Raw genomic sequence first — 14,270 nt, 5'->3', positions numbered from 1 at the left:
GCCACCATCCCGCTGAAGTGAGCGCGGATGTCTTTGAGCACCTCCTGCTCCTTCTCGTTCTCGGCCTCCAGGAGCATCCGCGTCAGATCCACGTACTCCAGGAACAAGGCGCCGAGAGCCAGGGAGTCACGCTCCAGGGCCCCGTTTGTGCTTGAGGAAACACGTAATGTTGCAAGTGTTATTACGCATACAAATGTTAAGCTAACGAGAGATTCTTTCTGCTTTAAGGATTCAGTTGAAGCGAAATTAATAAAAAACATGATGGAATACATTTAACCAATCTGAGAATAAGCAGAGCCAGAAAAGGCGGTACAAAAGTGATGTGTTTAAGTAAATGGGTTACTGTAAGTCAAGTTTATATGAAAGAGGAACTTCACGAACGATCGGGACACGCACTGGAATCGCTTTAAATTAACTTGTTTTGACTTTATTCGGCTGGATTGAGTGTTTTCGTCGTGTCGTTGCGATGTGCCTTGGCTCTGAGTCCCCCGGCTCCGGCCCCGCCCCCCGGCTCCGGCCCCGCCCCCCGGCCGGCGCCGTACCGCGTTTACACAAAGGAGGAACTCATGAAACTGCGGAGAACAGTCGTCTTACCCGGAGATCGTCACGTTATCCCGGCGCAATACTGACCTAACCTAATACTGATGTGCAATTCTGTCGTATGTGCAATTGCTGTTGGAATTCATGTGCAATTCATGTGAAATTCATGTGCAATCTATGTGCTGTCGTGACACATATTCATGTGCAATTACTGTCGTGATCACATGCAATGGTATTTATTTATTTGTCTATGGGAGTTTTTATTTAATTATAGGAGATCTTCTACTGAAAGTGTTTTTCAGACTTCCTATAAGTGATCTGTTCTTCTGGATCTACCTCTGTATCTACCTGCGTTGCACCAATGAAATTTCCCCATGTGGGACAATAAAGGAATATCTTATCTTATCTTATCTTGTCATTATTATTGCTGTAGAAAGAATTGTAGGGCACGATTAAGTAAAAACGTAACGTACCTGTCGCTAATAACTCCAGCGTTAGCCAAAAGTTCAAAGATTCTCAGCAGCTGCAGCCTCAGAAGATCTCGCCTTTCTCTGCGCTTCTTGTTCTGCAACGTTCCATTAACAATCATGTCAAAACGTAATTAAAAACACACCGTAAAATAGTTCAAAAGCACAGACGGTCAGCATTTGGCCCATGGATTTGTGTTTTTACCTCAGGCCTTCGTTCAAGCGCCTCCTTCATCAGCGGATGGAGTTCTTCAACCAACTCCCTGTAAATACAGCAAAAACATCTATTCAAATCAACGATAATAAAGCTGATAAAGCACACGTTTAACCATTTCATCCATTTGAAATCTAAAATCACATGTTCCAAAGCCACTAAGCCACAATAATGCAAGTCACTTTTCCTGGTCTGACCTTCATCTTTTTTAATACAACAATGAAACTCTTTTTGGAAAGCTTTTCAGGTTGAAAATGAGATGGTTTCTGATCAAACGACACCGTCCTCTTTTTACAACGGTGCCTCTGTCTTTGTGAAAAAATGTGATACATCTTTGCCCCTCGAAGAATTCACTTTCTTCGTCTGCCACGCTTCTTTTCCTTCTCACAATATCACAGAGCTATGCCGCTAATCTCAGCTATGGCGAGAATGCAACGACAGCTGGAGAAATAAAAGACGCACGCTGGGCTGAACCTTTGGACATTCTTACCCTCCACACCAGACAAGTTACACAGTGCACCTTTAAATTGTCTCACAAAATAAGAGCGGTAGTGACATTATGCTGTTATGTTATCAGTCTAAATTGCAAGAAATCTATTGATAATTTTGTGCAATTAAAACTATACTGCAGCTCATAAAACCTTCTGTAAACTGTATTCAAATCCCACACTTATTATACTGTAGTTTGACTTTACTGTGGTGGTAAAATGTCATGTGTTCTAACAAATAACATGTAATAAAAGTGTAACGATTGTGAGGGAAGTCGTACCTAAATACGAGGGCATTTGTGCAGCCAAATCCAAGCACCAAAGGCTCGGTGATTTCCAAACTCTCGGCTCTCATCAACGGGACGAGCTGCTTCAAGAGCCAGGCCACAGACGGAGTGCCGATCACCTGCAAACAAAACGTACAGAAATGTATAGATGTCTCATAAACAACGGACAATTGGCACGTATAACTGGAGAAACGATTCTGCTCAATCATCAAGTTCATTCAATTACAGGTTTTGGGAGGAATTTGATCTCGGAAAATATGGGCCTAATCCCTTTATAGAAGACAAATGATATAATTAATTTACACAAATTAACAATATTGTCAATTCACGGACCATCATTGTTGATTTAATTTGCGAAATTAGATAAGTACCATTCAACAAAATGAGCAGATGCTTACAATTTACTCCGCGGTTCAAGAATAGAGTCAAATATATTGTTGTAGCCGTCCCTGTTTGACCAAAGTCATCTTCAATTTCACGGCTAATACATTTAAAAAAATTAACTCTTCAGCTGTTTTCGTATGCCATCCAAACATACATTGAAACGATCCCAAATCTCTCTTTTTCCAGCACATTCCAGTTAGAACAAAGCAGCCCAGTGTCTTTCTTCCTGAGTATTATTTCCCGTACTTCCCGGAGCAGGGGACACACAGACCTTGTTGTCGTAGGTGACGCTGCCGTCAGGGGTGGTGGCGGTGATCTCGGGTGTGGAGGCGCGCAGGTGACCGGGAGACATGATGCTCGGCTTGGCCACGCCCAGACACATGATCAGGTAGTTTCGCCACAGAGAAATGTAGCTGTCACTGGAGCCGGCGGTGCTCGTCTTTTTGGCGTTTACCGGGCTGCTGGTGGAAAAAGTGCACCGAGTTAAAGCCCTGTGTGTTAAGTGCAGTACTCATTAAATGACAGAATTAGAGCTGGGTTGAAATAATCGATTTTCCGATTTTTAATCGATTCGCATATTAATGACCGATTATCGATTCGTACGTCCAAAGATCGTTTTTTTTTCTTCTTTTTTTCAATTTTTTTTTTTTTTTTAATTAAAATTATTTCCCTCAGTGAACTTCAATCTACCTTCAAGAAAGATAATTCAGGACTCCTGGATTATCTTTCTTGAAGGTAGATTGACCCTTAACCTTTTCATCAGTCTTCCAGCCATCAGTAACTACCAATACTTGTAAGATTTGCTGTTTAATATTGATATAATACTAGTTTTAATATGTTGCTTCTCTACACAGTCATGAAGTGAAGGAAACGGTTCAAATACATTTTTTACTTTTTATAACATTAACCCCCAGATCGAATTGAAATCGGATCGAATCGGAAATCAGATCGAAATCGGAGCGAATCGGATGGGATCTGAGAAATCGGAAAAAAAACTATTTTGAAACGTAAAAATCGGAATCGAATCGATTCTTGAAATTTGAATCGAAACCCAGCTCTAGACAGAATAGGTGATTAAATAATGTGATGAGGTTCATATGAAACTGCCTCCAGAAGTATCTCTTTGATGGTTCATTTTGTCTTAGATAAACGGACACTTTTAATTTATTCCTTTTTAGTCAGGGTCAAACAAAACATTTAAGAAGTAGAAGTGTAACATTTCAAACTTGATTTCGATACTAAGGGATATGTTACTTGATACCGAGTTTGATACCACAATGATAATAAAACTGCTCTTTTTTAGACAGAAAATAATAGCCCTTTCTTTATTTTACCATGTGGTCTTCAACTAGTTCTAATAAAACTCAATATCATTCTAAAACTGTAAAAGGAAAGCAAATTTTGTCATGTTAATGTGATTTCTTTTAGTGCTGATACTTCTTAAAATTAATATATATAATGCTATAACTAACTAAAAATGAGTTGCCCAAAAAATTTTTTTGAGGTGTTCCTGGTCCGCAGTTGTCTGTATTTTTCAATGGTGGCCGTACAAAAAAAGAGTAATAATGGGAATACGGAGCACAACACTCAACACACAAAACCAGCAACATCAGTTTACTCGACCACTGAAGTGCATTAAAGGAATATTTTCTTACTTGGGGTCAACAAGAGGCAGTAGCAGTTGTAGTCGCGTGAAAGCGTAAGGCCAGGCGTATCCCAGAGCGATGGGACAGTGTTTGGGCAGATGCTCCTGTCTCAAGAATATGTGCAGACAGAGCACCCACGGGTCCTTCACGCACTGGGCGAAGGTCCAGACGTGACTGGGACTCTTCACGTCGTAGGTGCTGCTCACGAGACGCGCTCCCCACTCCACCAGCCACTGCAGGTCCACGTGATGGCTCAGGGGCAGCGTGGACTGCATTGGGGGGGCACAAGGGGGGAGGTCATTGCAACCGACAACTTAAGATGTACAGGTCAGTGTCAAATATTGTAAAGGTGAATACAAGTACTTATACACGCTAACATATTGCCTTACAGGGTTATTATGTTTCATGCAAGATCACCTTCCTGTCCCAACAAGACACTGGCTGTAACTGGAGAAGGCAACGTGGGTAAAGTGTCTTGCCCAAGGACATAAAAACAATCTACTGGGTCTTTGTGAGAAGCGAACGGCCAACGACTTGTAAATTTACTGCATTATTGTAATCCAATTGCTCTAAAACTAGGAGTGAACAATTCTGACGAACATGAATCTCTTTTTTAAATCTCAATAAAAGGTAATCAGAACTTATTTTTGCAATTTATTGAAAACCGCTACAGCGTGTCCAAAATGTTCAGGTCCAAGTGTTGCTCAAAAGGTGAACGGACAGTAAAATAAACTACAAATATCATATACAGTATGCTTGACTTGCAGAAAGCTTATCTTATTGAAATATCATTTTATTACAGACCATATACTTATATTTTAACTCATCTTCAACAAGTCAACAACAATATTTGATATAGTTGGGACACCTTCACTTAAAAAGATACAATTTAAATGAAACCACTGAAATAACAACACTGCTCTTGCTGATAATGCCCTGGCTTTAAATCACGTCTTACTCAAGGTGCTGTACATTGCATTATTCATGATTCATTATCCATTATTCACTCCACACTCCATAAAGGTGCAATAACATCAAACTTGACACTTACAGAGTCTGACACGGCCACGTGAACGATGCTGTCCATTACAGTGGGGCTCAGCTGGTCCATGATCTCGATCATTGGCTTGTCGTCATCCTGGAGCCAAACACATTCAGACTGTCAGCTATATTTAAACCTGTGCCATGTGTGTGGCATCTGCACTAGCAACTACAGCCACGCACGCACGCCTCTGCTTCTCTGTGGGAGCTGCGTGTTCTCTGGTTAGTGGATGTAAAAGGTCCAGGAGAGGTTATGATTTGCTGTTTGTTTACTTGCTACAGACAAACTCAGAACTGATTAACCGACCCCAAACATCCGCTGTTCAGTGAGTTTGAGCGACTACAGACGGCCGGCCTCGTCCTAAGAACAGGACCAGGCAGTGGTTCGTCGCATTTGATTTAATGCAAGCAGGTTGTCGGTTTCTGGTCAAGCCTGTTTTGTCATTGTTTTACACGTTGGATGTCGTTTACATTTTACAAAAGACTTGTCATCTTGTAAACCGCAAAACAATAAATGATCTACGGCTACTACTAAACCTTATGTCTTTGCCTCTTGTTGTTGTTGTTGCTGATTGTCCCATGAAAAGAACTTGTTATAATTAAAGTAAACATAAAATAATAAGATAAACCATGGAGCTTGTTGTTTATTTTGTTCACGACATTCACTTGGCTAATATCGCTCGAATCCCAGATCTGCTGCAGAGTTAATAAACCACCCGTGAAATTCAAAGTCCAAAAACATGGGAGTGTTTTGATGAAACATCGGCACAGCGAGCACGTTACCTCAGCGTGTCCCAGGGCAGTAAAGAGGCAGCGTATTTCTCGCAAAACACCAACAGCGAGTTTCCTTGTGCTGATTTGACAAGAGCAGAGCAGCAGCAGAGCCAGGCCCTCCACAGCATGAAGCACTGAGCAGTGTGGATATCTATCAGGCGCCCGGGGACTGGCCTGGGGGAAAGAGACGGCAACTGTAGTTTATACGAGCCGATACATTCTGATAAAGTACCCAATGAAACATGATTTACAGTCCACAGACCTCCACGCCGCCTCTCGTCTTCCCCTGGAGCTGCAGTGCCAGCCTCCACTGGGTGAGGAGCTGCAGGAGGAGCTTCACCGAGGCGTCCTGCAAACCCTGGTGTGTATCCTGCACCTGGAGAGGGCAGAGTAGGCACGAGAGGACTCATCCTATAAGTAATGTATGCTAAATTCACTTTACTATATTGAAGTCAGTACTATGGCATGTTTATAGTCCTGAAGAGTTCATTTTGACAAGCTTGTTTCTTCTTCTGGTCAGAAATGGTGCCGTAATGAGCCAAGAATACATTTTGAAGTACAATATATTATTTCAAATGAGTATAGTAATACTGAAATTACTCTATGTCACTCACAAAATAAAGCTAAAGCCATTTCTAAATGCACAATATTGTATAAAAAAAATGGGCTGCAATAAATAAACAAATAAAAAGCAGAATTAAACATTTCAGGAGTACGTATCAATAAATAGTCATAAAGGTTGCTCTCGGTGGTGTGAATCTTATCATAAGCAAAAAATATATTTAAAAAAATATCAACAAATGGAAATAAAATATACACGAGATGAATATTGAGCTCCAAAAAATATTGCTCATGCTACTACTTTTTGTGAACAGTAAGTCGATATAGTAATTATCATGACACATTCAGTTACATTCATTTAGATCATTTCATTTTGCATTCATTTAAGAAGGTTTTGATGATTACCTCTCGCAGAAGGAAATGTGTGTAACCAAACAGGACGTCCTCCCTCCAGTCAGAAAAGTCAAGTAACAAACTCTGCAAGGAATTCTGGGAAATTAGCCGAAGCTCATCATCCATGTGCACTGTGAGCCTAAAGAGGAACGTACAACACACATTAGCACAATTTTAAACACTTAAGTGCATTTTAACCGTAGTTTCACTTCACATTTCAATAGAAGATTCTCATTTGTACAAGAATAATGTTCAATGTACAGAATCTGCCAGTATCTTACCTTGAGAGGAGGTCAATGAGCTCGGGTTTGGACATCCCATCGGGGAGGATCCGGGGAATAGCTGCCACACAGGTCCTGAACAGGTCGATTTTAGGCTTCCTCTCACCACTGTAAAGGGAAAAGAACAGTCAAAACCGAACAAAAGAGATGCAAACATGTGCTAAAAACCTTTACAATCAATCAAATATGAATCAAGACTGAGATTCCGTCCTTTATCATTATCAATGCTCTGCTTGGATCTTTTTACTTGTTGAGAGATCTACAGCCAATTCTCTGTCAGTAAAAGAATGTGGTTTGGAGCCAACTTTTGTAGAAATCCATTTGACTACTTTTTGTGTTCAAATGGTACAGATTCAGTGTTTGTTCAGGAACAAATAAAGCATGATAAAGCCATTTGTATTTGTTATTAATAAGCAATCGTTTCATCAATCACAATATCACAGAGGTATGCCGGTATGCCCATCGGGGGCTGCAACTTCGATCCCAATTTTATCCGCGTAAACCCCTTTTTTCCCCAGAGCTGATCCTGCGAAAAGGCCACCTGTGGACGACTCTGCGATAATTATGATGCCGTTCCCGCTCCCGTAGGCGTTGCCCTTCTCCTGCAGCGGCTGGATGTTTATGTACAACTCTTTGATTTCTTTCCTGATCGTCTTTTAGCCAGATTAAACTTTTACTTCCTTTCTAACATTTGCTTTTCTTTTTTTTCGAAAGATTTTTGGCCCGTGAGCTTTATAAGACAGGAGAGGAAAGTGTGAAATGGGGGATTAGAGCGAAGGGAGGACACGTAGTAAATGTCGAAGTCGGGATTCAAACTCACGACACAACAACATACATTTCTGACAACAGACGTAACACTTCCTGATTATTGAAAAAATACATAATACATCATAAGCATTCCCATTGAATCAGTCAGAAAGGTGCGTACGTGATCATGTCCTCTGGTTCCTTGTTGAGCATCTGGGCGCTGGTCAGCATCATGCAGCGCCCCACCTCTTTGTCCAAGTGTCTGAGGATGTTGTCCAGAGCTTTTCGGACTTGTGAGTAGTACAGGGACATGCCGATGAGTTTGGCCTCTTCCTCCGTCAGTGTTTTACTAAGGTACGTCTTCTTTTTCTTCAGGGAGTTTCCCGATGGCAGCGTGGCTCCTGTGTTTGGCATCGGGGGCTCTCCGTCTTTCTGCTGAAGAGCGTCCGCAATCACCAGGAACGCCCTCAGACCGATGTTCATGCGCTGGAGAACGCAACAGACGGTTATTCACGAGGGTTAATAAAATGCTGTAACTAACAATTATTTTAGCAGTCGACTAGTCAGCGGTTATCTTTTTATTAATCGACTAGTGAAACTTTTTATAATACATTATCGACCAAATAAAAGCTGGAATATGATTTAGGAACAAAGTGTATTATTCATGAAAATCATAAACTGTTTATTCTTTTTTGGTATTTTTTGTTTTAACAATGCTCCTGTTTTTACCCTGATTGAATATTTATTAATGCATATAAATCAGATCTTTCAATGGGAATAATAACTACCAGTACATGATATACAGTCAATGCATTAATAATCTAGACAACCATTACTATCAACCACTATATATATTAAAAATAAACGGTAAAGAGAGGGTAATTTTGTTTTGGCAGACGAAGAATGGGAAAATGTGTCTACATCCCAGTGGAGAACGACAAAATTGCATGTTTGGAGGGAAATTTGGGAGGAAACGCTAACTGTAACAGGCCCGTCATGACCACGTGTTTTGGGACTGTCCTGTTGCTCAGAAATATTGGACTGAAATCTGAAAACAAAGTGCTACAGACCTTGATTTAATTACTAATGTATTTGGGCCTCAAAACTGTTACACACACAATAAATGGATAGGTCTGGAACACTCTCCTGGGCACAACCAAAAAGGCACAAACCGATCCCACAAGCAAGGACTGGATTGACATTAGACAAATAGAAAACATGTTTCAGACTTGTATTTAACAGACTTTGGACCAAATGGGACTTATTTTTGTTTTAAATGTGCTGTAATTTTATTTCTTTAGATGTTACTAGTACTTGTGACTTCAGTAATTTGTTTTCACTCTCTAATTTTGTGTGTTTTATGTGTCTTTTTGCATATGTTTTAGATTCTGTATAGTCCAGCTAACTATTTAAATAATCAAAATACTATTATGATTCTTTTTTTTTATAGTGTACTAGTCTAGATTAGTCGATTCATCGTTACAGCCCTGGTAATAACAGTAAATGATAGTATTCAAACCTACTGTCTACTCCTTAATATTACACCTCAAATATACATTACTCATGGATACATTTCTCTTTTATGTTGCTCGGACCTTCCTAAACATCAAGCATTAAGCAATACCTTATTTAATCTAGACATTGGTGTGTTTATATGTCTGTTTTTCATCGGACTCACTGACAGACAAACACAGATAAAGCCAGGAATGCTCCGCGGTAGATTATCCGTGAGCGTGTGCTTTTGATACCGTGTTGTTTTTACCTCAGGGTTCAGACTGAAGGCTTTGGCTGGTTTCCCAACGCTCAACAAGTCAAAAATGATCTCTTTCATGGCAAAGTCCAGTCTTTCCTGATCAGAAGAAACAGAAGCAGTGTGAATCGCTACATTATATGGGTAAAAAGGTACAATATATACAATTATGAAGGCTGCTCTAGTAGTACAGTATATATTTGTGTTTTATTTAGACTGATCTGCACAGAATGTATCAAGTCTATTCCACTTCATTGATCTATCTCCTTAAATCTATCTCCTTAAATCTATCCTCTTTCCATCTAAATGACAAATATCTCATAGTGTTCTTCTGATCATGTTAGTTGCAATTATCCATTCATATCCAATGTCATATTTTACAAAATTGTGAGTGGCTTTATTCAGTTATAAGAGTTGTGTTGTATAGCTGTGGGCGTCTTGAATGCATATTATGTTGTGTCTGTACAAACCTGTGCAATAAACTGGATGATTTTGACAAAAATGTTCAAAGGCATGTCCCGGGGAACAACACTGCGACTGCCTTTTGGAAACAGCGTGGAGGTAATGGATGTCAGACGACTGAAAAGGGAAAAATATATGAGAAACTTTGGTTGATGATTTGTTTCAATGTCGTGGACTAATATTGTCAGCAACAGCGTCTTTCTTACCTTTGTGTTGCAGTGTTGCTCTCGCACTTGATCCGGATCATGTAAACCCAGAGCAGGCGGTAGAGTGATTCAAGAGCCACACGTGCCATCTTTGGGTCTTTATTCTTTCAATTAAAAACATATTAATATTAACATTTAAGTGCTGCTTGTCATGGTCCATTGTCACGACCTTAAAATCAGACTGCGACGACTTCTACCAATGTACTCAATAAATAGGAGCCTTAATTGTATCAGCCGGTGTTGCTTCTTGGGAACTGAATACTGTATACTAAACATTGTGATTAACACCAAAATAGGACTGTTCAGTGTCACAATGTATTTAGTGTAAACAGAAAACTCACTTTTAGGTTTGAAAGGCAGTTGTTGAGGAAGATGTGCCAGCGGCAGAGGAAAAAGTTCTTCTGACTGACGCACAGCAAACAGGTCACTAAAGGGTACAGCGCCTGAGGGAGACAGAGGAACGCACATTACACACACATTACACACACTTTACACACACTTTACACGCTACATTTACAAGCTTTACGTGCCAAAATACTACCTCAGTGTTTGCATGTCTATTGTGATTATCTTTGGGTGTGAGTTTCGTTTGCTGCCTCTGCCTTTTGACGCTAGCAATTTTACATTTTAAGAAGTAATAAAAGATGAAATTATATGGTTCTTTTTATGATATGAGACCATATTTCTCAATGTTCTTGTATTACACTTAATACTCTCTAATAATAGACAGATTATGCATTTAAGGTTACTACTTTCAAATATAAAATACAGACCAAAAAGGACATTTGAATAGGAAAACTAGCTTCCAATTGTCACGCCTATATAATTAATAGATGTATATATATTAAATGTCGACATAAAATTCAACATATCTGTCATATTTATTCAACTCCAAATACTAAATCAGTACTACCAAGTAAGACATACCAACAAAAACAAAAACACTTATTCTATGATAGCTAATGATTTTTTTTTCAAAGTCTTGGTGCTATATCCGTCCCAAAGGTGTCTGTACAGATGGAAGATAAGACTTCCACGGTTGGTGTTCGCCTTGTTTACGAGCGCACCGTTTCCACGCATAGACTAACACTGTGGTCTGGAACACCCTCGCATTAAACCTTTGTCAAACCTGGAGAGCGTCTCTTATCAGGGCGAGCGCTCGATGCCTGTCCATCACTGTCTTTCAACTCATTGTCTGTCCCGCTCGGGAAGAATAACGATTACGGAAATTCAACCCATCGCGATCGTGCCTAACATTTCTGGTGCTCCTTCAGGTCTCGCGTGTTGTTGTTGTTTGTGTCTGAGGGGAGCGTCATATCTGTGTTCGGAGGTGCGGTCGCGTTCTCCACTCCTTTGAGAATGCAGAGAATTTTCCAGGTTCACAACGGCCGTATTTCAAGACAGAAGGCGACGGCCCACAACAAGGAACAAAGAAGTATGGACGCCTGGAATGCTGTTGGCCCTCGGTTATTTGGATCTGTGACTGGAGCTATTAATAAGTGGCTTGTGCATTAATGACCTGAAGTAACATCTACTCACATGGCATTTAGGTGTTAGGTGTCTGACTTAAAGGGGTCGGGTTATGTACTGTATTTATGATTATACTATTACTAAATGTTATTACATATGTGCTTACTGAGGACGGGTGGTGTAGTGTACGTTTTGAAATTCTAATATGCCGTAAGGTTACACTTTGAGCACGTGACGGACCCGCTAACTCCTTATGAGCTCTGATGGTGCGAGTCCCTGAAGGTTCCCCAAACACGGTGAAGATTCCAACCAATCTATGTTTTGAAATTTGAGGCCTAATGATCTTATAAATACTACTTATGACTGACTTATAGCAAGGTTACGTTCTAATTTGTACTTTCATTGACTTTTAAGTGTTTTTCTTTGTATTTTTGGCAAATATATAAATTATGTGAACGTTTATATTCTAATTCTATGTAAAGTACTTTGTTTGTGTACATGAAAGGTGCTCTACAAATGAACTTGACTCAAACAGGTTCTCCTACAAAATGTCCACAGCTCCCACAACAATTTAAGCATAATCGATGTTAGCTTTTTTTTCGTTAGGCTTATTGGTGTATATAACAAAATATTACAAAATGTGATTCTTGACAGCTTGTTACTGCTATTTACTAAGATTTAAATGCATGCCTCAATTAAACATTCCATTGCAGTCTGTTTGATAGAACATCGTTTTAATTTACATATTGCATCTAATTTTCTGAAATCCTCCCTGTGCCTTCCCGCTGCTGTAAAATACTGCCCATCTGTCAGTGTTTAGAGTCTGTCCTGTCCTCTGGAGCATGACTACACTCCGGTCTCCTCCTGTGGAGATGAAAGCCCCAGTGTTGGAGACTTGTGCCCTCACATATGGTTGTTAATGGGGCTTCGGGATGACTGGAGGTGTGTGTCAGAGTGTGTGGGGACGTGAACTGACCAGCGAGTGTTTCTTTCGCGAGGATAGGTCCAGTGTGACGTCGTGGAGGCTCTCCACAAAGTTCCTTAGACACGGTACATTCACCTCGTTCTTCACAGTCTGGGGACAAAAGCAGATTTAGTCACGGCGATGGTTTGGTCCTGGTTAAAGCCTGGTTAAAGCCTGGTTAAAGCCTGGTTAAAGCCTGGTTTAAGCCTGGTTTAAGCCTAGTTAAAGCCTGGTTAAAGCCTGGTTAAAGCCTAGTTAAAGCCTGGTTAAAGCCTGGTTTAAGCCTGGTTTAAGCCTGGTTAAAGCCTAGTTAAAGCCTGGTTTAAGCCTGGTTAAAGCCTGGTTAAAGCCTGGTTTAAGCCTGGTTTAAGCCTGGTTAAAGCCTGGTTAAAGCCTGGTTAAAGCCTGGTTAAAGCCTGGTTTAAGCCTGGTTAAAGCCTGGTTAAAGCCTGGTTTAAGCCTGGTTTAAGCCTGGTTAAAGCCTGGTTTCCTGATGTAGACTTGGTTTAGTCCAGTTCTAGCCCTGGTTAAGTTCTGGTTTAGCCTAGTACTTTTGTTTGTTCTTTTTTAGACGGACAAGAGTTTAGTTCTGGGTTCTGGGTTTAGTCACAGTTTTGTGTCAGTTTTAATCAGATGTCTTTTATTTTTATTTCTATGTCAAATGCCCTCTCTGATGCAACTCTAGTCTTCAATCCAGGCTTGGACCGACCCAAAGATGTCCACTATGTGTGACTATCTAGTATTACTGCTGTGTCGGACGTTCTTAACTGCTTCTATGCTGTAAATGCACTGCCCCTAAAAATGGGCACTCAAAATAATGTTGCCTTGATGAGAAATACAGTCTGGAGAAATATGAAAAGGGAGGAATGTTTAGGAAGCCCAATGCTGTGATTTTGGAGTGGTTTACAAAGGAAATACTTGCAAAGAACAACACATTTTACTCACACAAACTGGATCAAAGATAAATTGTTATAATATACTTTTTTTCCATAGTGTGTAAGTATATGGAAATGCATATTGTTCAGAGCTGCATCTAGCTGCATAATTCTTCTCTCAACATATACTGTAGCCTAACATACAATGAACACTGCATTAAACCCCTTGGTATATTCATTTTAATCAGCGTAATGTTTTATAACCAAATCAGTGGAGACTTATGGGCGATGCATTATGTTATGAGAACAACTGTCCGTCCACAGAACATAAAACAATCAGATCAAAACACTTACAGCAGCGACAGGGACCAGAATCTCCACAAAGAGCCCCGATAACGAGTGTTTGATGTCTTTGTCCTTCACGTCCAAGAAATACTGCGCACATTCCTGAGGAGAGAGAGGCAGATCGCGGGGCTGATCAGCGGCTGTGACAGAGGCGTATTTTGGCGCACACACTTCCTAAACGCTACTGATGTAAAGCCCTGAATCATTATCAGGAGCGGAAATGGGAAACTGGAAAGCAATCACCGTCACAAAACCAATAAACAGAGCACTTAACCTCTAATTACTTCACTGGAACCTCTCAGCAGAGAAAGGACGGCAACGGCCGCAGCAGTGTTATGCAGAAAGAGACCTGAGCAGCCATTTGTGGTGTCGCCA

At 40.4% G+C, this 14,270-nt stretch overlaps 1 protein-coding gene across 11 annotated transcripts in view; it reads right to left on the bottom strand.

Moving 5' to 3' along the window:
• Window positions 1–14,270, bottom strand: part of fryb (furry homolog b (Drosophila)) — a 63,342-nt gene that overhangs the window by 27,051 nt on the left and 22,021 nt on the right. For 10 of the 11 annotated variants that reach the window (XM_072445862.1, XM_072445854.1, XM_072445857.1 and 7 more), the window contains exons 9-26: window positions 13,905–13,997; window positions 12,688–12,786; window positions 10,583–10,684; window positions 10,242–10,345; window positions 10,044–10,152; window positions 9,586–9,672; window positions 8,005–8,309; window positions 7,077–7,184; window positions 6,808–6,934; window positions 6,104–6,217; window positions 5,851–6,015; window positions 5,078–5,164; window positions 4,036–4,295; window positions 2,652–2,841; window positions 1,991–2,115; window positions 1,213–1,270; window positions 1,014–1,105; window positions 1–150 (exon numbers count right to left, since the gene is read on the bottom strand). The exon at window positions 1–150 is cut by the window's left edge and continues 23 nt beyond it. In XM_072445862.1, the coding sequence (XP_072301963.1) occupies window positions 1–150; window positions 1,014–1,105; window positions 1,213–1,270; window positions 1,991–2,115; window positions 2,652–2,841; window positions 4,036–4,295; window positions 5,078–5,164; window positions 5,851–6,015; window positions 6,104–6,217; window positions 6,808–6,934; window positions 7,077–7,184; window positions 8,005–8,309; window positions 9,586–9,672; window positions 10,044–10,152; window positions 10,242–10,345; window positions 10,583–10,684; window positions 12,688–12,786; window positions 13,905–13,997 (2,375 nt within the window). The remainder of the gene's footprint in view (window positions 151–1,013; window positions 1,106–1,212; window positions 1,271–1,990; window positions 2,116–2,651; window positions 2,842–4,035; window positions 4,296–5,077; window positions 5,165–5,850; window positions 6,016–6,103; window positions 6,218–6,807; window positions 6,935–7,076; window positions 7,185–8,004; window positions 8,310–9,585; window positions 9,673–10,043; window positions 10,153–10,241; window positions 10,346–10,582; window positions 10,685–12,687; window positions 12,787–13,904; window positions 13,998–14,270) is intronic. The other variant, XM_072445855.1, reaches the window with a different exon arrangement.

Source organism: Eucyclogobius newberryi, unplaced genomic scaffold, assembly GCF_026437365.1.
Source record: "Eucyclogobius newberryi isolate DKJ021-1_F unplaced genomic scaffold, fEucNew1.0.hap1 SCAF_15, whole genome shotgun sequence".
Taxonomy (NCBI): domain Eukaryota; kingdom Metazoa; phylum Chordata; class Actinopteri; order Gobiiformes; family Gobiidae; genus Eucyclogobius; species Eucyclogobius newberryi.
Note: the sequence above shows the minus strand (reverse complement) of the source record. Positions and strands in the feature narration are given on the sequence as shown.